Source organism: Cyprinodon variegatus, unplaced genomic scaffold (assembly GCF_000732505.1).
Source record: "Cyprinodon variegatus isolate N-32 unplaced genomic scaffold, C_variegatus-1.0 Scaffold837, whole genome shotgun sequence".
Taxonomy (NCBI): Eukaryota; Metazoa; Chordata; class Actinopteri; order Cyprinodontiformes; family Cyprinodontidae; genus Cyprinodon; species Cyprinodon variegatus.
In genome coordinates, this window is record NW_015151290.1 from 124,252 (window position 1) to 146,613 (window position 22,362).

Consider the following 22,362-nt stretch of genomic DNA (forward strand, 5'->3'; position numbering starts at 1 on the left):
CTTGAACCCCAGTCGGCCTCGGCAGATGGCCGCTCACACTGAGCCTGGTTCTGCTGGAGGTTTCTTCCTATTAAAAGGGAGTTTTTCCTCTCCACTGTCGCTACAAGCATGGTTAGTGTGAGGATTGCCTTCCAGCCAATGAGTCAATTAAATCAACTGGTTTTCCTTAGATAGAAAACTTTGAATCAATTTGACTGTATGATCTGGTGAACTGTAAAGTGCCTAGAGATTACATGTGTTGTAAATTGGCGCAATAAAAACAAACTGAATTGAATTTAATTACCTGCTAAAAAAAACACAAAGTACTACATAATTTCAGTTAAAAGAAAAAAAGATTCAAAATATTTTTTTCACATTAAACTCTTTAAGGTGCAGCATGTATATTAACAACCCCCTTTACTCTGACCCCCCTGAACAAAAAATCCATACAGATTCTTTCAGTTAGCTTTACTTAATTTCCTTTTATGTATAAATCAAGTTGTTTAGTGAAGGACTTTGAGGTTGGTAGAGTAATAAAATTGTACCACGGTAGAAGTAGCACTACTTAGACACACTAAGTGTGTCTAAGTAGTGCTTCACTTATTCATACAAAAAAAATCCTCAAGTTAAACTAAAAAAAAAAGTATTTGACAAAAAGGTTACTCAAGTATTGAGTAATTATTGGATGATAACATCTGATTTAATGTTTATAAATGATGCGGACAAACTTAATGTGCATGTTCTGGTATAATAAGGACTCAAATACATAAAAAGTATAAATAAATGTCAAGAATATAAAAGAACAATCTCATGCAGAAGAAACACCCTTATCAAATCAGTTTGTAGGCAACACATTTCTTTTATTTAAAACAAGTCATAAGATTTTTATTGGGGAAAAAAATGTAAAAAAAACAATGTAATATTACTGTAGAGTGTCACTTTCCAAATGGGACGGTTTTATTTGGAGGGCTCCATGGCGGAGGACTCTCTCCAAGTATTGCTTTTATCCGCTGTTCATCTTTTTTTCTTCTCTGCTCTCGATCCTTTCTTATCTGTAGGAGAAACCCGACAACAATGAATATTTCTGTACTCCATCTGCTTTGGTTTTCTTCAGCATTGCACTTACCAGCCAGTTTTCGTACGTCTCTAATGCCAACTTTTCTCGTTCTTCCTTCAGGTATTGCTCTTCCTCTGCTTTTGTTTTAGTTTCCTTGCGCTCCTTCTTAAGCTTTTCGTGAAGGACGTCTTTCTTTTTGTCACACCTTTTGAAGTTGAAGAGGAGAGGTAAAACAGATTGAGGTGAGATTTATCATCTCATTGCAGGAGGGGTTAGGTGTAGAAGGGGTTGAAAGAGGAACATCCAGCTGAGAGTGCCACCATGTGTTTAACGATTTTCATAACAACAGAAAAACAAGAGAAAAGACAAGCATAGTTTTCATTTGAAGGCACAGCAGGTGAGAGAATGGACTTAATCTAGTCTATAAAGTTGAAACCTGATAGTTGAAACAGACGTCTATTAGCTAAGGAATAAAACGATCTGAATCAACTCATTATTTAACACTCACCAGTCAGAAAATGCAGATTTACTGTCTCTCTTCTTTTCCTCCTCTTCCTCCTGCTTCTGCAGCTTCTTTCTGCTTTCGATCAATCTCTGCTTTCTGTTTTTCTCTCTCAGCTGCTGAATGTTCTCACGCTTCCAGTTCTCAAACACCTGGAGTCATTATAATCGGACAACAGCTCAGCATCGACCTCATACACAATCATGTCTACTATACCTTTTTGAAGAAATTTGAGTCTACCTGTTTAGCAGATTGTCTCTTTTCCTCCTTCTCTTCACTTTCTTTTTGCACTTTTCTAATCATGCTTTGCGTTTCTTTGGCTTTGGCTTTGAGGCTTTCTGCCTTCTTTTCTTTCCATGCTTCATAAGAGACAATAGCATCTTCCTTTTTAGACTGCCTTTCCTATTTTTGGAAGACAGGTGAGCAGCAGTGGTTATGTAAACTTTACTAGCATTTGTTTTTGTTTAATTTAAAGATGGAAGAAATAAGTTAAGACTCACCTTTTCCAGTCTTTCCTTTCGAAGCTCTTCTTCCTTCTTCAGCTGCATGTTCCCTCGTAACTTCTCTTTCTTCTTTTTAAGCCATTCCTGTTGTGACCATAGAGGGTTTTTTTACTCACCTAAATATAGATTTTAAATACTTCGAAATACATAACCCTTGGCAAAATCTAAAAACAACTTGAAAATCCAGCAATCAAAAGTACTTGAGTACACAGGAAATTATGTAAAAAATTTATTCCCATAGCTTTGTGTTCACTTACAAACTAGGAGATCAGATTTTTTCCTTTTGTTTTACAAAGATCAAAGTATGTATCTGATCAAGTTAATCAGGTTTGCAGCCCTTCGTGATGTTAAGAGCAAAACAAATACTTCATCAGTAAACAAAGCCATCAGGCAAATATTTAATTTTATGTTTCCACGCAACGAGAAGAGTTATTATATGTGTATATATTTATATCTTTATTATCTTGAGTGTTTTTTTTGTACATATATATATATATATATATATATATATATATATATGTATATGTATAAACTGTATCTCACGGATTATTAAAGTACTTCTGATCCAGGAAGTGACACCGGTTTTCCCAGAAGAACCAGAAAGAAAACCTCATTTGCGAAGCTAGCTGCAGCGATCTTGGCCACCTGAAATGGCTGATGTTGCAGAACCTGATATGTAGTCCACTGTAATCTTGATTAAAGTTGTTTTTTATCGTCAGGCAACAACTAGAGCAAGATGTAATACTGACTCAGCAGCAAACTTTAACCCGTATTTGTATAAAAATCAGGCTGCAAACCTCCACCATCAGCTTTCATCAATATCGTCTTTAAAAATGCTTTTGCAAAATATTTAATTAAATGTAAGGATTTAGCTTAATTCTATGTGGTGGTGAAAACAAATAAATAAATGCTTTCATCTTTTTGTTTGGGTGTGTGAGTGTGTGTGTGTGCCTGTCTAGCCCCAAGAGTGAGGACCAGTTTTCCAATTTCACCACCCAACTGAGGACCAGTTGTTGTAAAGCGAGGACATTTTGCTGGTCATCACAAGCTATTTTGCTAATGGTTTATAATGGTTTAGGGCTGAAGTGTCAATTGGGTTCGTTTTAGGGTGAGGTATGCATTGGTAATGGTTAGCTTTAGGGTTAGGGCATAGAAAGGGTTGAAAATGACTGAAAATCAATGTAAGTCAATGGGAGTCAACACATGGTCCACACTTTGATGTATGTGTGTGTACCAGCAATGTAAATACAGAACATATTTTGACCTCATAATTTTGTAAACAATTTGCAGCATCTCAGAGCATGGGGAACCTCTGACTCAACTGCATCACCACATAACAAAAAAAAACACCAAACACGATGCTGACATGAATCTAGATCAATGTGGGCTCCTGTGGTGCCAGAGAAGACAACACTCATTCTGACCTGGTAAACTGCAGCTCTGATAGATTCTGCTGCTTGTGGTGACGACTCCTGTAACGACAGCCTCCGGTCCAGAACTTTGAATGTTCCCAAATATTTCGATTCCACCTTCCTGGAGCATGCACTCTGAGACCTTTCAGTGGTCTTAGAGTGAGAACTAGATGTCCTAATGCCACAAAAAAAAAAACATTGATGGGTAAATGTTTTTCGGCTTCCTCTCATGCAGCCTCATCAGTGAAGCCTACTCACTCACTTGGTGTCAAATGACTTTTCAGGGGAATGAGAACTTTGATCTGACAGACCTTGCACGCGTTCCTGTATAGAAAATTGAATCAGGTCAAAAGTATGTATAACAAAGACAAACCATCACACCCTTGCTGGCTAATACAAAGATTGACTTACGTTAAATTCTTCAAATGATGAAGAATAGTGTCTCACTGGCTCCAGGCTGTCATTGGATACAACACCATCTAAAACAGTAATATCAGTTGGAGGAATAAGTTGCATTACAGGTTGAGCACCACAGGGCGTCAGTCATTACCTCTAGAATCAAACGTAGACCCGGTGGTCGCTTGTGACTCTTCCCTATTATTTGAACACGATTTTCTGGGGCTACATGAAGTCTGATCTCCATCTGTCAACTGGAATCAACAAAAAAAAAGAAAAAACAAAACACGTTTAGTTTAGACTTAAAGAGATATGGATGTGCCAATAGTTAACTCAAGTGAATCAAAACAAAACTGAAATTATATGTTTGTTTTTTTTAACCAAAGAAAGAGCTTAAAGAGAAACCTTAAATTCATTTGTACTCTTGTTAATTAATCATGTTGGTTAATTAATTAATTACGTCTATACTTCCGCAGTGTTAATTTCTATGTTTGTTTTTTTAAAGGTTTTTTTTTCATGCACAGCATTTTGCATAGTCTTGCTACTTGAAAATTTTATTATTTTCAAAAATATTTCAAGGGAATCAATGGAAACTGTCTTTTTCTTATCCCAAAACAAAAGAGAATATGCAGACAATAATATTTTTAATCACACATAGTCTTTAATATCAAATATCCTGCATGTACTAAGGTTTAAGAGAAAGCTCAGAGAGAGCAGAGCCTTCTCTATTGCTGCTCCTCGTTTATGGAATAGCCTCTCACTGCACATTAGGGAGGCTCTTTCCCTGCCAAATTTTAAAACAGGGCTTTTATTTGCTGGCTTTTAACACCTGCAGGACTTAGTTGTTGTGACGTTGTTTATTTAGCTTATAAAAATTCTTATTGAAACTTAGAAATCCTTTTGACAGACACTTGTGTGTCCCCTTGTTGTATAGTGACCTCGGCCAGGCACAAGAACGACAGCCCAAAAATATTACCAACTAACTAAAAGTAAAGAAGCGTTCGATTAAATTGTTACTCATGCGTGGGATACTTGAATAGTGCTCTTTAATCTGATTTAATCTGTTAGAATGATGTAATGATGCAAATAAAATGTAATAATTATGAACAGACTCCTGTACTTTTAATTAAAAAAAACATAGAAATCAATCAAATAATCTCAAGAATTCTAATGTGAGCAAAATAAGAAAAAAAAAACTTAAAATCTGAGATTTCATATCGTAAAGCTTTTGAAACCGGATTGCTGTTGTCTATCTGGGAGAGTTTAAAACTCACATTGATTTATTCTATGTACTTTGATACTAGTTTCTAATGTTTCCAGCTCTTACTGCTATGGTGCTGGATGCATCGGTAGAGAAGAGGATGGACATAGACGATGTCTGGGATCTGCTGAAATCCTGAGTTCCACTTTCCTCCTCGGCTTTGTTCTGCGAAATGTTTGGCTTCAATCCAAGAGTCCTTTGGCGAGGTTTAGGTTTAGGTGGTTCCTTCTCTGTAACGCTGTCTGAATAATCAAACAAAATGAAACTATGAGAATAAGTTTTTAAACTTTCTATTATTAAATAAGACTCAAACAAGCCAATGTAAACCAACCAGCTGAAACAGTGCTGTCATGGTGAGGAGTAGATACTGCTGGCAGCTGGGAGGTTTCCTCCACTACAGAATCTGTCTCTTTGTCTTCTGGACCTGGTGTCTCACCGACACTTCCGTCAGACGGTAACGGTAAAGAAAGAGCATCGTCTGATGTTTGATATGACAGACTAGAGGTCTGTTTTGTGATCAGGTCACTGTTAGGTTCCACGTTGGTTTGGTTAATTTGTGACTTCTTACTGCTGTTTGTGGAGCCCTGGGCGGACAGAGAGCCATCATTGACATTCCCGTCATTAGAGGACTCATCTGGCTCAGAAGCTGATGCCTCTTTTGAGTAAGAGCTGCTTCTTTGGGATTTTAGGAATGAAACCTTTTTCGGCTTGCTCTGTTTTCCCTCTTCATCTGAAAGTTCAAAGGTGTTAAATGTCGCTTTACTCCTCCCGGCCTTGAAAGCGTCAATCTTCTTTTTTCTAGATTTAAGGAGATTGTTCAAAAAATCTGAAACACCAGAAGGGAAAAGCAAATTCAATTCATTAGACAACATGGTTAGATGTATAGCTACTCTCTGGTGGCATATTCAGTCTAAATGTGCACAAACTAAAGAGACCCAGCAGAATAACGAAGGATGTATTTACACTGCTGGATTTCATGAACTACATCAGATTATTTCTCTCCCAAAAAATGAAGGCAAGGCACGTCATAATTAACCTATTGATCCATGCAATAGTGTGAACACGTGTTTGGGAGTCCAGTCAAGTCTTTATGACAAGGAAAGTTCCATATATGCTTACCATTAATATGGACTGACAGATTAAGACAAAGTTTCAGAAGTGAAAGTGTTAATTTAGGTGTTTCACCCAGAATAACACTACTAAAATCCCATTGGATGCTGCAGGACTGGTTTTAGGCTGTTTTAATTGTTCTAGTCCACATGTTTCAATTGCTCCATCTGAACGACATCAGTGTGCTGTCGGCACTAGGTGATTCCTGAAGATTTGTTTTACACTAATCATATGCAGTTCCTGTCTGTCTGAGACTTTTCTTTAACAAACATCTTCTGTGTAATGCAATATTTCTCTGAAACCCGTTTAAATTCACCTGCAGCTCAAACCTTTTTTTTAATGTGCAGCAATACAGAATACTAGTAGACGTCTCTCATGGAAGAATTTCAATAAAAAGCCATTCAAATATTGAAAAATAAATGAACACAGTTACCTGGTAAGTTAATCTGAGGTATTGAATGTGATGAATAATTTTTCCAAAAATGTATATTTTCCCTTCATAACACTATATAAATAGATAAGCTCACCATGATCTGCTGCTCTCTAAATCAGTGATTCCCAACCAGGGGTACTAGTGACCCTTGTGGTCCGCCAATGCACTGCAGGGGGTGCTTGGAAACATATAATATTGTACTTCCCAGATAGAGAAATACAATAAAATAGGGCCCGGAAGGGTTTTGCTCTGTAAGACCCAAATGCAAAATAAACCAAGATTTTATCAACCAAAAAGATGTTTAAAAATTTTTTTTATCAACGTTTACGTGAAAGACAGATAGAGTGGGTATTGGTGAAGTGCACCTGCACTACTGTTCTCAGGGGTAAAGGTCATGTAAAAAAGGAAATAAAGTAAAAATTACAGTGAATCTGAAAATTATTTTTTTGTTCCTGTTTTGTCAAGTCTAGATGTGTGTCTATAGGGGACTTTTTCAGAAGAGCTACAATTTGTGGATTCGTAACACAATTTTATTTCTTATATGTTTCATTACTTATTCACTTTTCCAGGAAACATGTAAATGTTTATTCTAATTGAAAATCATGAAATATCTGAGCATTAATTGTTGAAGTTAAGGCAATTAAATAAATATTTTTCACTTTATAATCAGTTGTACTTTCTATTTTTGGACAATAATCAGCACGTTTGACCCACATACTCCTGGTATGATAAAATGGCCAAGGGAGTACGAAAATCAAAAAAGGTTGGGAACTGCTGCTTTAACTAACTAACTAGCTAACTAACTAACTAACTAACTAACTGACTGACTAACTGACTGACTGACTCACAGACAGACAGATTTGATTTTGTCATTTTGTACACACAAGTGTAAACAAGAAGAAATTTCGTTAAGTACAGCTCTCTAGACCAGGGGTCTTCGACAGGGGGTCCACGGAGGTAGTGCATGGGGGTCGCAAAAGTTTTGGTTAATTTTTTTTATATTCCCCCTGCATTTTTTTTTACACTAATTGAAATGTTTGTAAATACACATTAAAATGAATTCAACACACTTTCAGTCATCAATGCACATATTCAGCTGTTCTCATTCACAACACCTGTCCCATCAACAAGGAATCAGAATCAAAAATACTTTAATAATCCCAGAGAAATTACTTTTGTTAATGATAATCTGTAATAGAGTGACTATAGGACCAGTTTGATATAACACTATTTCATACAATATATATAATTAGGGGGCCCCCCTCCATCTCACCATCAGTTTGGGGGTCCTTGGCCTAAAAAACGTTGAAGACCCCTGATTTGGACTATTTCATTTTTTTAAGTGAAGCCTGGATAAGGTAAGCAGCAGTGATAAAAGCATTGTGATGAACAAAAGTGATGTAAAAATATGACTGTATAGTTACAGTTCTAACATTCTGTTTTTTTGTTTTTGTTTTTTAATAACCCATTTTATATAACATTTAGCAGTCTTGACAAATGACAAACTATATCCAGAAAAAGTTTGACTGATTTTACAAAAAAATATATATCTTGCTAAATTTAAAGTAACCCTTTGTGGTTATAATTATTCTATATGTCTTTAAATGTACGTTTCAGTGTTTGGACAGCTTACCATCTCCTTCATCGTCCCAGTCATCATAATAGGAGTGATGCTGTTGTGCTTTTGCTTTGCTCTCCCTGGAGGACACAGCAGCCTGGAGTTCATCCTACAACACATTTAAACAGGAGGTTGTAAGGCTGAAACATCACTGCTTTAAAACCCGAAGTAAATACATAAAAGTTCTTACCTGGAATGTAGTTCTTTTCGATATTTTGGGACTTTTTGTATATGCAAGTGTCCTAACCCCCTGATCTGCCATCATGTAAACCGAACAGGACAAAAACAGCTCGCTCTCTTAAGCATTAGCATGCTATGAACAAACGTATGCTAAGGCTAGTTAGCCTCTTACTTATTGTTCTACAACACAGGCCATATTATAGTAAGAAGTCCCTACTATAGAAAGGCTGCCATGTATTGTTAAAAACACATACCCGCTTAGATTGGGTTAATAAACCGAAGCCAAGCTAGCATTGCTGCCCCTGCTAATCTACTTGTTGATGGTAACCCAGGGAGACCAGGCGCGCGGTCAACATTGCGCATGCTCAAACGTTTTTGTTATTTTTTTTAAAACTTGTATTTATTAGTTGTTGCTTTTTTAAGTTAAATTATATGTAAGAGGATTAGGGCCAAAAGATAACTGATTTTAAAAATTTATTTCAGTATAATATGAGAAAAAAAGTCAGAATTCTGACTTTTTGAAGTGAATATCTGCCTTCACAGATGTTTTCCATTTTTGTTTTTTAGTCATGCTTAAAAATTGGAGCACCAGGAGAGTTATTAAAAAAAAAAAAAAAAAAAATACAGCCGTTTCAAAATTAACATAAGTAGGAATCCAATTTGAAAAGTGTAATTGCAAATTGTAAACCAAGTGAATAAAGAGGAATCATAGATTGTGTTTAATAATTCATTTTTAAATACTCCAAATTTGAAATTGAATTTCCAAATTGCATTGCAAAATAAATGTATAAACCATAATTCATAAATTTGATTATAACTACATTTCCTTATCAAACATTTAAAAAGGTAATTTCCTTTTTTCGCTTCCTTTTTTTATATTGCATTATCAAATCCTGTTTGCAATAGCATTTTATATTCAGATTTCTTTTGCACATACAAAAAATATCAACAGTCGTATACAGTTAAAAACAACTTAGTATCTTCATACCCTCTCCATTTAACATTTCTGCCTTATATGTAATTATAACAATGTAATAAATACACGTATATTACATGTAGATCAATGTTGCACTTTTGTCACATCTGTATTATTATGCTCCATTAACACATGAATTGTGGTGGATTTGTATATGTTAAATTACATGATTCAGAGATTTCATTGACTTCATAATGACTATGCAATGGGATGTGCCTATTTTTTTATTAGAAGTTAAAATAATCTACTTATGCAATGAAACAGCCAGTGTATGTCCAACTGATTAATTTGTCTTTATTTTAAGTCTTAGGTCCCCCTGAAAATGAGAAAATCATCGTTGTTCGATGCTGTAGCGCACATATTGTTTACATTGTGACCGGTCTAACTAGGGAGTACCAATATGGCTGCCGGTGGCTTGACTTCAACCCCGTAATACCAACGGGAAATCAGCAATCCAGTGAATAAATAGAGATCAGTGGTGAGGGATTGCTGAAGATGGCAAAAAGACCCTGTCTTGTGACTCTCTTGGTCCTTCAGAGTTTCAAATTGTTAAACCAATAATAAATTAACTAAAAAGTTAACTGGTTAAATAAAATATTTATTTTTATTTTATTTTAGTAAACATGGTTTGATGTATAAATGTAGTTGTAATTTTTCCTAATTCATATGGTGACTGTTTAGAACCTTTTTTTTTCAAATTAAGGTATTTCTAAGATTATATTATCCTTAAGGAGATACAGAAATAAGTGATTATATAGAACAAAACAAACACCAAAAACCAATAAGAGATTCAGATTGAAGCCTTTATTTTTTTACTGTAGGAAAAGTGCATAGTTAAAGCCCTTTAGTCTATGAATCAATGTCATTTGAGCTCTTATAAAATACAGAAGTCACTCATCTTGTCAGAGATACAGCCCATCTTATTCCTTTCACTTCATTTCCATGACTTATGGTTCATCTAATTCCTAAAGCTCTTCCCTTCCAACCTGGTAGTCTGGGCAGTTTCAGAAAAAAAATAAAGAAATCTGCTGGTATTCAAATAAAATAGCCACAAACCCAAAGTTTTTCAAAACTGAACATCCTTCAAACCGACCGTAAAACTAGTGAGTAAAGCTTTAGCAGCCCAAAGCCCAGATGTTTGCTAATGATGGTAAAGCTTGAGGAAAAAAAAGGCTGCATGATATTTGGTTTACTCAGTGGCTCTAGGCTGATTGCATTTGTTTAAATGTATTTTTGTGCAAAAGTCAAAGAAAAAAAACTACTGTTTTGTTGTCACTCAATATTGCTCACAGAGTCATAAGTGTTAACCTAAAGAAAACACGTAGACCCTTGACTGCAATTCTTTCACAAAATAGCTTTATATAGCATCACCGCTTGTAAAAAGTGCTTCAAATTGATTTCTAAAGTAAAACTTGGCACCGTTTACCATCCAGACTCAGTCGTTATTTTACACAAGGAATTGCATAAGTCAGAAGACTGGGGTGGATTATATTTTTTAGAGGAATTCATTAATTAATCAGTAATTAACATGCAAACATTAATCACCAATTAACCAAAGCCACAAAAGAAGTGACTTTTTTTGGTCTGGCTACTATAAAAGCTGATGTATAAAGGGACAGACCTTCTTGAAAAGAAGCATAATCAATAACCCTGACCGATTTCTTAGGACAGTTTAAGAACCTGATTTAAGCCTGTAAACTAAAAAAAAAAAAAAACAATTCAGAACTCTGAAACACCCCTAATGAAACCCTATATCTAGGCTACTCTAGCTTTTATTGTGAAGTCTCGGATTAAAGACGTTGTAAACTACTGTTAAATCTGTACTGGCACATCTTATGTAGCAATTATAAACCTGAAAGAGTGGAATGTTTCAGTGAGATCTTAAGAAAAATCACCACCAATCCTGATGGGGAAAGCCTGGAACTGGGACTGAAAATCACCCCATGTGGAATTCCCAGAATCTCTGCACTCATCAGGAAGCACACTCCTTCACTCAGAGCTTATCTCCCAGTTTCTGGGTCTGAGTGCTGCAGCTGGGACCAACTTCAAACTCAAAAATATGTATCCTGATTTAATACAACCTGAATTAACAATATACTGACATTTAAAATAGCCCAGTTTGGTTAAAATATCCTGTTTGGTACAAGTAATGAAATGGTACATGTGCTGAAAGGTGTTTAAGGATCAGTTATTTGGATTACAAGGAGTTAATGACAAACTGCTTATTATAAACAATCATGATAAATTGCATGAAGAAAGCAGCTTTCCATCTTGATACAACGTTTGAAGAAAATAAAAATCAAAGCGGGATTAGAATAACTATACTGTTTATATTTTTTTCAAATATGTGTGCAAAAACATTCTTTAACCTCTATAGATGATTATTACAGTAACAACCAGATCTGTGTTGATTTTACTGATTCAGCATCAGCTGGGTTTAAGTAACTGATCAAAGAACAAAAACTGTAACCAGATTAGAAAAGGGAAAAAGCAATAGATATGTGACTGAAGGCTGACGTATGGTGGTCCTGCTCACAGTATTGGCCCAGAGCATGCCCAGTCTGAGCAGCTGGAGGATTTGCTGGTACTCAGTGTTAGTCCACTGGTGGTGCTGGGGGCTCCCTTCTCTCACTCTGCAAACAAAAAAAAGAACTGATTAACTTTTCTTTTAAAACCTCAAGACTGATGTATTTTAATGTAATTATGTGTGGCAGAACTACACAAAGCTAATAATTCTAACATGGAATTAAAAAATAATGTCTACAATAGCCACAACAAATAACTGATGTAAAATGTTGAATGTATTTGTACCTTCCTGCCTTTAATATTATAACCCCAACAAACTAGGAAGCAGCCAGTTTAATTCAGATGTCCCCTAAATAAAGTCAGCCTGTGTGTAATCTAACCCGACCTTAAATCTAACTGCTAGAGTCAACAGCGGCGTGAAGACCAGGACACACATTAAACGGGTTCAGGATAAGGTCGTGGAGGGGTGTAATGGGCTTGGGTTAGCTTCAAGAATAAATAACCTTCATCTTCATTATGGAACAATAAGGAAATCTCTGCAGAATTTGTTAGTTCAATCTCTAACCTTCTGCTCTCTCTGCTTTTTCTCATAGTAGCTTTGCCTCGTCTGTTCCTGTTTGGCTGTGACATCATCCTGGAGAGAAATATCAGCTGTGCTGCTGCCATCAACACCTTTGTTTATAGATGTTGGAGATCGGCCTGTTTTCCAGTGTAGTCCTGTTTCTCTGACTAATTCTATGTGCTCTCTTCATCCTCTGACATGGGAGCTGGCTCGGAGTTCCGCTGTCTGGCTGTGTGTTTCCTGGGCCGCCTTTGGAGCTGGTTGACAGTCGCCTTTTGTATCTCTGCTAAATTATGGACGTAGTGTATGAACTAAGCCATTTTCAAACAACCAGTAGGAGGCGCCATTCCCTCAATGAGGTGCAGCCTCCTACTGACCCAGTCAAAGGATGTCCAGAAATGTCTTCTATCCAATCTGACTTATCTTGAGCTAGTTCATTAATGTTTAGTTGCAAATATGGGAACATTTAAAGTAATAACTGCAGCAACAGGTGTTTCTACAAAAAAAAAAAAGATATTTAAGCTGTGGTTTCATATTTGTATGTGTAAGTAATATTAAAGAATACACAATTCTTTCTGCCGATTCTATGAACTAATATGCATTTGTTTATTGTGTAAAATCCAAACAAACACATTGAAATTTCTGTTTGTGACGTTACAAAATTCTGAAAAGATGTTTTCTTCTGAGTGAACTATATCAAAGTGTGGAAGTGTTGAAAAGGCCAACTTATGCAAAGAAAGAGTGATCAGTACTGACAGTGTGAGGTCCAGAGGGTTTTCCTGTTGGACGGGCTCCTCTGAGGCTGGATGGGCGCAGCAGAAACAGGACCAGGGCCACCACCACCCATCCCATCAGAACCATCGGCAGGGTCAGGTCATCTCCTCCACCCACCGACCCACCGGGCCCTGGCACTGTGCAGAAATACAACACATTCAGACAACCCTATGGGAGAAATAGCCTGCAGGCCATGTTTCTACTGTTATGTCACACAGTCGTATACGGACGGTGGGCGTACGTACACTCCAGAGGACACTCGTTGTCTGTACAGTACGACTGGGATTGCCTGAGCTGAAATAAAAAAGAAGAAATGTGCTGAATAAAATCACCAAATATAACTTGAAGTCACAAAACGATAACATATCTTCTGTTATAGCTCCTGAAATACTATCTGACATCTATTCATAATTAGGACAACACCCCTTATTGCTGTGAGCAAATCAGAAAGCTCAGAGTGGCTTCCAGTAATCAGCCAACTGCAACCTGCCAGGCAAGTTACAGCTGAGCGCAGAAGGAAAATAAAGTCACAGAAAATAAAAGCGGGATGAATGGCATAAGCTTTACAGCTAAAACTCTCACCTTTAACTAATTCTTAGTCGATTAGAGATTAAAAACAAACACAGAATAAAAGTGATTTAACAGAAGGCAGACGTCACTGAGAAGCAAAGCAAACACACACCAGGAACCAGGATCTTATCCTGCCTCACTCTGTGACGTCTTTAAAGCTCATTTCTCCTCCGTTATTACTTTCACTTTCCTAACAAGCTGTAAAACCTCAGTTATGTTAGATTTTATCCCAATATTTACTCCAAACACTTTTAACCACCTTTGCGTCTCAGTCTTAAATGTCACTCTAAAAAAAAATCCGTTCAGTTTTGCTGCTTACCAGGTTGATGAGGCGCCTCATAGCATACTCATGAGAGCAGATGCACTCACAGGGGTCAAAGCCTCCCTCAGCCATTTCTCACCAGCAGGTATCCACCTTGAAACAGAGGCACTTCATATAAGCAGGGCATCCATGAACAAGAGACAGAAATCCAAGCCTGCCTCTTGTCACTGCTGTATTGTTGCCCCACGGTAACAAACACACAAAGGAGGAGGAGTCTGCTCAGACAGGAGAGTCGGCGGGCTCTGCGTTATCTGGGTTGATACAGAAAGCAGCAGAGGAGGATTGCAAATGTTAACTGCTGTTCTGCTTTATATGATTTTGTATCTTGAAAGTCAGTTTCATACATGTAAAACAAAACCATAATAGGTCCAACTAACTCTCCAAGTCATTTAAGACCAGTTATCTCACTAACAAAAAGAGGCCTATCTTTATAACTCCATTACAACTCTTCTCACTTAGATAAGATAAACTTGGATCCTCATTTGATTTCGCTTAAGACTTTTTCAGTGATTTTTCAGACTGTAAATAATGGCAGGGTTAACAATCCATTTTCTTGACTTTTTCCACATTGAAGAGCATCTCAACGTCCTACTTTAAGTTTATACATAGGAGAGCATGCATTACATGGTAGAAGTTTCTAGATCCACTAACATACTTTAAAATAAAACAGATTTTAAAAAACATGCTCTAGTAACTTTAGCTCTATAGCAATTATTAGAGGTGCTGCAAATTATGGCACAAGTTCGTATGATTAAAAGAATATTTTCCTTCTTTTAAATCTAAAAGTCTTACTGAAGTGTCTTTTTCAAAGATTTTGCGACTCTGATAAAACAGAAGTAATTGAAAGACAGTATTTATGCATGTTCATTAGAATTGAAAATAAAATGAAAGAGTTCAAAAAAAAAAAATCCACTGGACTTGGTTTCCAAGATTTGAAGACGTTTCACTACCTGTCCAGGAAGCTTCCTCAATTCAAATATCTGGATCGGAATTGAGAAAGCTTCCTGGAGAGGTAGTGAAACGTCTTCAAATCTTGGAAACTAAGTCCAGTGGATTTTTTTTTTTTACTTTTACAGACTATGACCTGGATGACTGAGAATCTTCATCAGCAAAATGAAAGAGTGACACTTCGGTCCAGATGATCCAACCAGTGCAGCACTTACTTACTCTCATTAAGTTTCAATAATCTTAGAGTAATTCATGACAGTCAGAGCTTACTTCTTAGATTTCTTGGAGATCAAATCATAATGAATTAATTTAATATCAGTTCTCTATATTTACAAAGCAGCTTCAGCTTTTACATGGGCTCCGTTAGAACTCAGCAGCTGTGTCCGCCCAAGGCCAGATTCATTGGTCGATTACGTCGTAGTACTGCCCCATGCCTGTTCGGGTTTAAATTTGTTTTGCTTTTTATACCGGAACAATAACAAACCCAAAGGAAGAGGGTGTGTTTGATTTCAGTGACTGTGCCTCAAAGGACCCGGTCTACATGGACTGGTCCTTTGAGGGTCGTAAAGAGTTCGGCTGTAGATTAAAAAAAGATCCAGCGTACGCTCTGTCACCTAGCAACAAAAAAGGGAAAACCTAAACTTCTTACTACTGTTCTGTGTGCTAATTACATTGCTGAGAGACTTCAGCAGCAGTACAGTCGCGGATATCAGATTTGTGGTCCCCACACTGCACAGATATTAGAATCTGTGCTTTAATGCCAGCCAAACCCGTTTGCACAGGGACACATACAAACCTTTCAATAAACTAAATGTAATTATTACACAGAACAGCAGAAAGTAGATCAGCATCAGTTCTTTGCCTGCTTTGTGAGTCAACTGTCACTGTTGCTAGGCGACGAAGAATATGCTGAGTGAGGGGCGCCGACAGCCGGGAGCGCTTGATGTGTTCGAATCTATAGCCCAACTCTTCCGGCTTCCTTATTTTATCGGCCTTCGAAGGACTTGGTCCAGGTAGACTGGGTCCTTCGAAGGTTGCAGCTATAAATTCGAGTATCCATCATCAAACACAAGTTTAGCTAATCTGGACCCGATTTTGGTGCAGATTAATCACATTATGACAGCTTCTTTGTTTAAATTATACTGTAAATCAAAGTCTATTCTCACACTATAATGAGCCAAGCAAATTTAAAGGCAGGAAAGAGGATTCTGTGGCGGTAGATATGTCCGCTACAGTTCTCTACGCTGGAAACGCCTCCACAGGTAATCTTGTACTTCACCTAGAGAGGCAGCAAAGATCCAGCATGCACCTTGTAATTAGGAAATCTCCATAAAAAGAAGAGGTCTCTAGTGGTGTTATCACTGCACCGTTCTCTCCTCTTTTCAACTACATTGGAAAAAGGCTTTCTTTTCCAGTTAAGTTTGTCAGGATTCTTTTCGGCCATTGATGCTCGAGTTTACACAAAAGAGTGAACAAATAGATAAAAAAAAAACGCAACCCAGCAAACAAGCTTGGGAGTACATCTTCTTGCTTTGTCATAATGGAGGACTGCTAGGCAAATAACGTACGAGTTATGCTTGGAGCCTACGTAAATATGTACTGGGGGCACGTACTCAAAATGTTTGATTTGACAGAAGGCAAAGTAGATTGGCTAATGTTCTTTAGGTCCCACCACAGAGTTTGTAGATTTTGTGGGGGGGCATAAGTGCAAGATTAATACCCAACCATTATCTCATTTTAGAATAATCTGGACACTTTTTCTGAGAAAAATCCTCCTTCATACCTTTAAGAAAGCTTATTCCACCCTGTAGATCTTTTTATTTTACTGTCGGCCACAATCCTAATAATTGTGAAATCTGAGAAGATATCCCATGTTGAAAACTCACTAATACCAGTAAGATGTGAAACATTAGATGGAAGGATTTTCTTAATCCCCCACTTAAATGACCAGCTGTTCAGTACCATGCATATATATGCATACATCAAAACCTTTTACACTTTCTCCAAGAAACAAACTTCCACCTATCTTATTTGGATTTTAAAAAGGGCAGTGGAAAGAAGAAGTTAATTGTTTCTATGTTTTTGTAATCTGAACAGTTTAGTTAAGGTGACCAGACATCCTCTTTTTCCCAGACATGTCCTACTTTTCATACTTAAAAAAATGTCCAGGGGGAATTTTAAAATCACAGGAGTACAGCAAGAGTGAGCTGTAAGCTTCAGGGCTGGTCGGGAAATTCCGGTGGACGGGGGGGGGACGGAGCGACCGAAACCCCCGCCAAAAAAAAAGGTGTCAACCTTTTCAGAAACCCAAATCTGGTCACCCTAGTTTAGTCTTTGTTTTCGTTCTTTGGAATCCCCTTTCACCACTATTATAGCTGTAAATCTTTCAGGGTAGAGGTATGTAAGCTTTGAACATCAGGAAACAAACATTTCAAGCTCAAATGATGACAAGTTCATTTAGGTAACATCTGTACAGACTAAAAAACATAAATACCCTCCTACCACCTCGGACATAAAGGCCTGATTTATTAGAGTGCACAATTCAAATCCAGCGATTAGCCAACTGGAGTGGCTGATCTCTGCAGCTCCTCCAAAGTTCCAAATGTCCTCTTCGATGCTCCTCTTATTAATGCTCTCAGTTTAGGTAGATGACCAGGTAGGAGCAGTTTTAGAAGTGCAATTTCTGGGTGATTATTCTATTTTCCTTTTTTTATGTGCTCCCTAAAATGGTCGGAATTTGGGATATTATCAAATAAGCTCTCCTTGCTTTGAGCTTCTCCATTTTCTCTTTAACCCGTTTGTTGGTTGTTAATCTTAACGATATTATTTGTTTCATAATGTTCTTACAGACAGCTGGAGTTATACTGAGAATTACTGAAACATAAATTGTTTATTAATGACAATACTAGTGGAGGCAAAATGGCTGCACTAGATTTCATTTAGGTTTAAGAGTAAAGGGGGATAAACACAAAGAAGTATTAAATTGGGAATTTGGTGTCCAGAAACAGACATTTATAGATAGTGTGAGTTTGGCACTTCAGAGTAATAAAAAAAAAAATTATAAATATATATATATATATATATATATATATATATATATATATATATATACAGGAAAACCTTAAATAAGCATTTCAAGTTAAGATTTTCGATACAAGTAGGAAATCCCTGTTTTATATAAACAAAAAAACATTTTATCGGTTGATTTAAAAACGGTTTCTTTTCTTGTTTTTTTACTTTAGAAGGCAAATTGCTAAAAGCAAGGCGGGTGGGGAAATGTAGAAAAGTTTAGGTAGATCTCCTTTAATCAGCGCAGCTCCGTCCATTGGTGAACACCTAACATCTGTAGAGCAGCTGAGAAACAGCTGACTTCATGCTAACATAACTGAAACCAGAACTTTTAAAAAGCTCAGGTTCCACTTCTTTGCTAGAGACCTTCCGGGTTTCCCCCTCTGTGCTCTTCAACACATTTAGCAAACTAGCTTCTGGTCCGACAGGCAGGGAAAACAGCCTGCCATGTTCTCCGCTCCTTTCTCTATCGCTAAACACTCTAGAGAGGCAAATAAAGAAAACCAAAGAAAAGAAAACAACTTACTAAAGCTTGGAGATACTCAGAAACGACCGAGTGTGTTTTTTCCGGCCTGTGCTGCTCTGCTGCAGCGCCACTGATGCCAACAATCACCGTCAAACCTCCGCAGACATGTCAACCATAGAACCTTCTGACTAACCACGCTCTGGGTGAGACGCACCTCTGCCATTGGTCTAAATATTTGACAGGCATGTCTCTAGACCAATCACAGAGGCAGAAATCTTTCATCCAGGATAGTAAACAAACAGTCCAGCTGGCAACAGTCAGTGCAGATCCACAATACTTTAAACATCTTGGTTTCTCTGTAACCAAACATTTGAATATTTTAGTTCTTTGTCATAGGTCAAACCAATGTAAATCATGCAAGAATATTATATATATTATAATACATATCATACATAATATATTTTAATTTTAGGAATTTTTTTTAAAGTTTGGAAGCAACTTGTTGGCATTATGTGGCATTCTGATTATGTAAATAAAAAAAAAAAAAATGAACGTTCATGATCTCACATTGGGGAAATTTACCTCTGCATTTAACCCATCCACCTTATACGTACTATATATACATATATAAATATGTGTGTATATATATATATATATATATATATATATATATATATATATATATATATATATATATATACTGGAGGATCGCGCAGAGGTTCTGCAACCTTCGTCGCGCACCTCAAAAAAATCCTGACTACATGTCGGACGGTCGCAAAGCCGTTCAGACCTCAAACCTAAGTGCGCAGGCAAAAAGCAGCTCTGATTGGTCCTTGGTATGCCTTTCCAGCTGTCTGTCTGGTCGTCCTTCTCGATTCAGTGCAGGGGCGTGCCATTTTTAAAAACCAAGGAGTAATAACAACAATAGATAACTATGACGAGCAGGTTTGGAAGTACAACCACTTGTACGATGCCTCTGAGATGTCATTTTGGAAAATAAATACTTCCGCCGGCACCGCCGAAGAAGTTCTCACGGCCATCCACCGAAGTTCATGCAAGTTCTCCAATAGGCTCCCCCTTGCGCTTTGGCGGTAAACGGCTGTGCATCCCTAGGAATTCCAGACCGACGGTGCAGGGGCATACCAGCAAAACTGGTTCGCGACAAGACGCAAGCGACATTTGATGTGTGCGGTTGCAGAAGTATAGTCCGCCCTTAACTCAGCCTTAAAGGGGGGCATGGCCATCCCTGGCCCCCCATTTATCTCCGCCCCTGATTTTATGTTGCTGTTGAGGTAATGGATGTTTCTGTTAAACTGTAATGCAAAATAGAAGTTACAGGTAAATTTGGATTGTTGGAATATGATTTTATATAAGCAATAAAGCTTAAGATTATCATTGGTAAATAAATGTATTCACCTTTTTCTATTCAAGTAAATTTTAATCAAGTAAACTGCAATTTAAGCAGATATAAAGTCCTGGCTTCTCTCAGTGCTGGAGTGTAGGGTGGGAAATGTCCTGATTAGCAGTGTGAGTAGAGCCCATGCTGTCTGTCTGTGTCACTCAAGCTCATTAATGAAGGTTCCAGCTGGTGCTCCATCCACCGCTGCTCTCTGTGAGCATGTTCTGGACTCCATGACTGACTGACGCTGACTCTGCGCTGTCAGGCAGGCGCTGGGAGCTGAAATGAAGCGCTAGATGGTCAAAGTGAAAGGAACCCAATAAGAGTGAGAGAAGTGCAGGCGATCCTCACACCGATCAGACCGGGAGAAAAGCCCTGAGGCAGCGGCGGCTCAGCGGACACACACCACCATGGCGAACATCGCGGTCCAAAGGATCAAGCGAGAGTTCAAAGAAGTTCTCAAAAGCGAGGAGGTTTGGCTGCTTTCGCTCCCTTACCGCTCTATCCTTTACTCTTTATTTTACATTCATTTTTTTAAACGTGCGGGGAAAGCGAGGCTTTCATGGAGGACAGGCATTACCTGTGGAGGTGTTGGTTCTGTGTTGCATCATCACAACTTAAGCTAGCTAGGCGTTAGCTTCAGAAATGCCAGCAGAGATGACATGATGTCAGATGGGTGCGTTCAGGAAACACCGGGGATTCACAACATTGGCAACTGACAGGCCTCTTGTTACCAACAATCTGAGTAATAACCAACCTGAAACAAACCTATATATATAAATAAAAATAAAACTGCAGTACATGTGTCATGAATGATCACGACTCAATGAATCAACCGGTGTTTTAACTGCTGTTAAGGAAGCATTAGTTTGATGTCATCTACAGTTAGCATTAGCATCACATTATATGCCTTTAACCGCCTGTTTGTGGTCACTGTTAAGGGTTTATGAGCTAAATGTTATTTCCTAATGAAGAGTTATTGCTAATTCTTAGTTTTTAAGTAGCTTTGCTCCAGCAAACAATCCGTTTTTTTTATTATAAAAGTAAAGATATCCTTTAGACGCGGAGAACAGATGTATTTTTTTATTTTAAAAAAGGAACCATATCAGAATATATATCAATGTTGTTTCTGTTTTCTGTCTTAATCTCCAGACCAGTAAAAACCAGATCAAAGTGGATTTGGTAGATGAGAACTTCACAGAGCTGAGGGGGGAAATAGCAGGACCACCAGACACACCTTATGAAGGTAAACACCTGGATTCCTCTGTTAAAAATCAAAGCACACTCACAGATACCTGTTTTAATATCTTTATTTTTTTTTTTTTTTTTACATTTTTGGTTTTTAAGGTGGCCGATACCAGCTTGAAATTAAAATCCCAGAAACCTACCCATTTAACCCTCCAAAGGTAGGTATCTGAATGGTTGATCTGTGGTGTTCAGCAAGGCTTAATTCTAGCTTCCCTCATCTTTTTTTTATCTTCAATTGTAACCATTGATATTAAACATCGCAGTACCTTTTATTTTAAAGGTGAAAGCTTCTTTGTTAGAAATGCTGCATCACAATATATAAGCAAATTTAAAAGAAAATGTAAAAAAATGTATTCCTTTCTTCTAGAGAAGGTATTCTGTTGCATTTAAATGATCTATTCTAGATGGTGAAGCTGTACTGTAGATCAGTGTTTTTCCAGCCTTTTTTTTTACTTTTGTACCCTTTTGGGCATTTTGTCGTCCCCTCTCAGTCAAAAGTACTGATTGTCAAAAAGTGGAACGCACTGTAAATTAAATAAAGACCATTTTACTTAATCTTTTAATTTGAGCATTTATTTTTTAGAATGTTATTCATTCCATCTCAAATTTAAAAACGAACAGAAATATGTTGTGTGGAAGTTGGTAAGAAATCAAAATAAATACAAATAAAACTGAAATCATATTATAAACCTGTATTTATCAAACTGGAGCTCCTCTAAATAATTTAAAAAAAACTTTATGAATACGGAACGAAATGCAGAACAAAAATTATAGTCAGACTAACCTAATAAGGCTCGGGCACATGACGTCACACGTTGCGCGGCAGACATATTGATAGCTGGTTAGCCCGCTGCTTACACTTCGCGCCTGTAAGGACTAGCTTTTTTCAGTTAGTAGTTTGCCGTTTTATTTTACCTCTGCTGTCGTTATGGTCGCCCGTTGCTGTGTCGTAGGGTGTAGTAGCGCAAGCTGAGACTGGACAGGAAAAAAAATCCCAAATGGATCGTCTTTTTACCGTTTTCCAGCCTGTAGGCGTCTCAATGGAAAACAA

General features: G+C 37.4%; 3 protein-coding genes across 5 annotated transcripts in view; 1 reads left to right on the plus strand and 2 right to left on the minus strand.

Annotated features, from left to right (window-relative positions):
• Positions 1-757: 757 nt before the first annotated feature.
• On the minus strand, positions 758-8,782 carry map9 (microtubule associated protein 9). 2 transcript variants are annotated; one of them, XM_015397066.1, is made up of 13 exons: positions 8,462-8,782; positions 8,287-8,380; positions 5,442-5,936; positions 5,177-5,352; positions 4,004-4,103; positions 3,865-3,932; positions 3,716-3,777; positions 3,466-3,628; positions 2,039-2,125; positions 1,779-1,940; positions 1,545-1,690; positions 1,106-1,241; positions 758-1,031 (listed from the first exon to the last, which is right to left on the minus strand). In XM_015397066.1, the coding sequence occupies exons 1-13, from the start codon at positions 8,534-8,536 to the stop codon at positions 915-917; spliced, it is 1,881 nt and encodes a 626-aa protein (XP_015252552.1). In that variant the 5' UTR covers positions 8,537-8,782; the 3' UTR covers positions 758-914. The 2 variants fall into 2 exon arrangements, with proteins under 2 accessions (XP_015252552.1, XP_015252553.1); XM_015397067.1 differs by lacking the exon at positions 758-1,031 and having other exon boundaries at positions 1,202-1,343.
• A 1,461-nt stretch (positions 8,783-10,243) lies between these two features.
• smim14 (small integral membrane protein 14) lies at positions 10,244-18,880 on the minus strand. Of its 2 annotated transcripts, none has more exons than XM_015397080.1 (5): positions 18,725-18,880; positions 14,179-14,274; positions 13,535-13,583; positions 13,272-13,426; positions 10,244-12,060 (listed from the first exon to the last, which is right to left on the minus strand). In XM_015397080.1, the coding sequence occupies exons 2-5, from the start codon at positions 14,251-14,253 to the stop codon at positions 12,022-12,024; spliced, it is 318 nt and encodes a 105-aa protein (XP_015252566.1). In that variant the 5' UTR covers positions 14,254-14,274; positions 18,725-18,880; the 3' UTR covers positions 10,244-12,021. The 2 variants fall into 2 exon arrangements, with proteins under 2 accessions (XP_015252566.1, XP_015252567.1); XM_015397081.1 differs by having other exon boundaries at positions 14,179-14,432; positions 18,725-18,866.
• Positions 18,881-20,220: 1,340 nt separating this feature from the next.
• The window catches only part of LOC107099084 (ubiquitin-conjugating enzyme E2 K-like), a 7,708-nt gene continuing 5,566 nt past the window's right edge, over positions 20,221-22,362 (plus strand). The window contains exons 1-3 of the mRNA XM_015397056.1: positions 20,221-20,536; positions 21,216-21,309; positions 21,411-21,469. Coding sequence (XP_015252542.1) covers positions 20,474-20,536; positions 21,216-21,309; positions 21,411-21,469 — 216 coding nt within the window. The 5' untranslated portion in view covers positions 20,221-20,473. The remainder of the gene's footprint in view (positions 20,537-21,215; positions 21,310-21,410; positions 21,470-22,362) is intronic.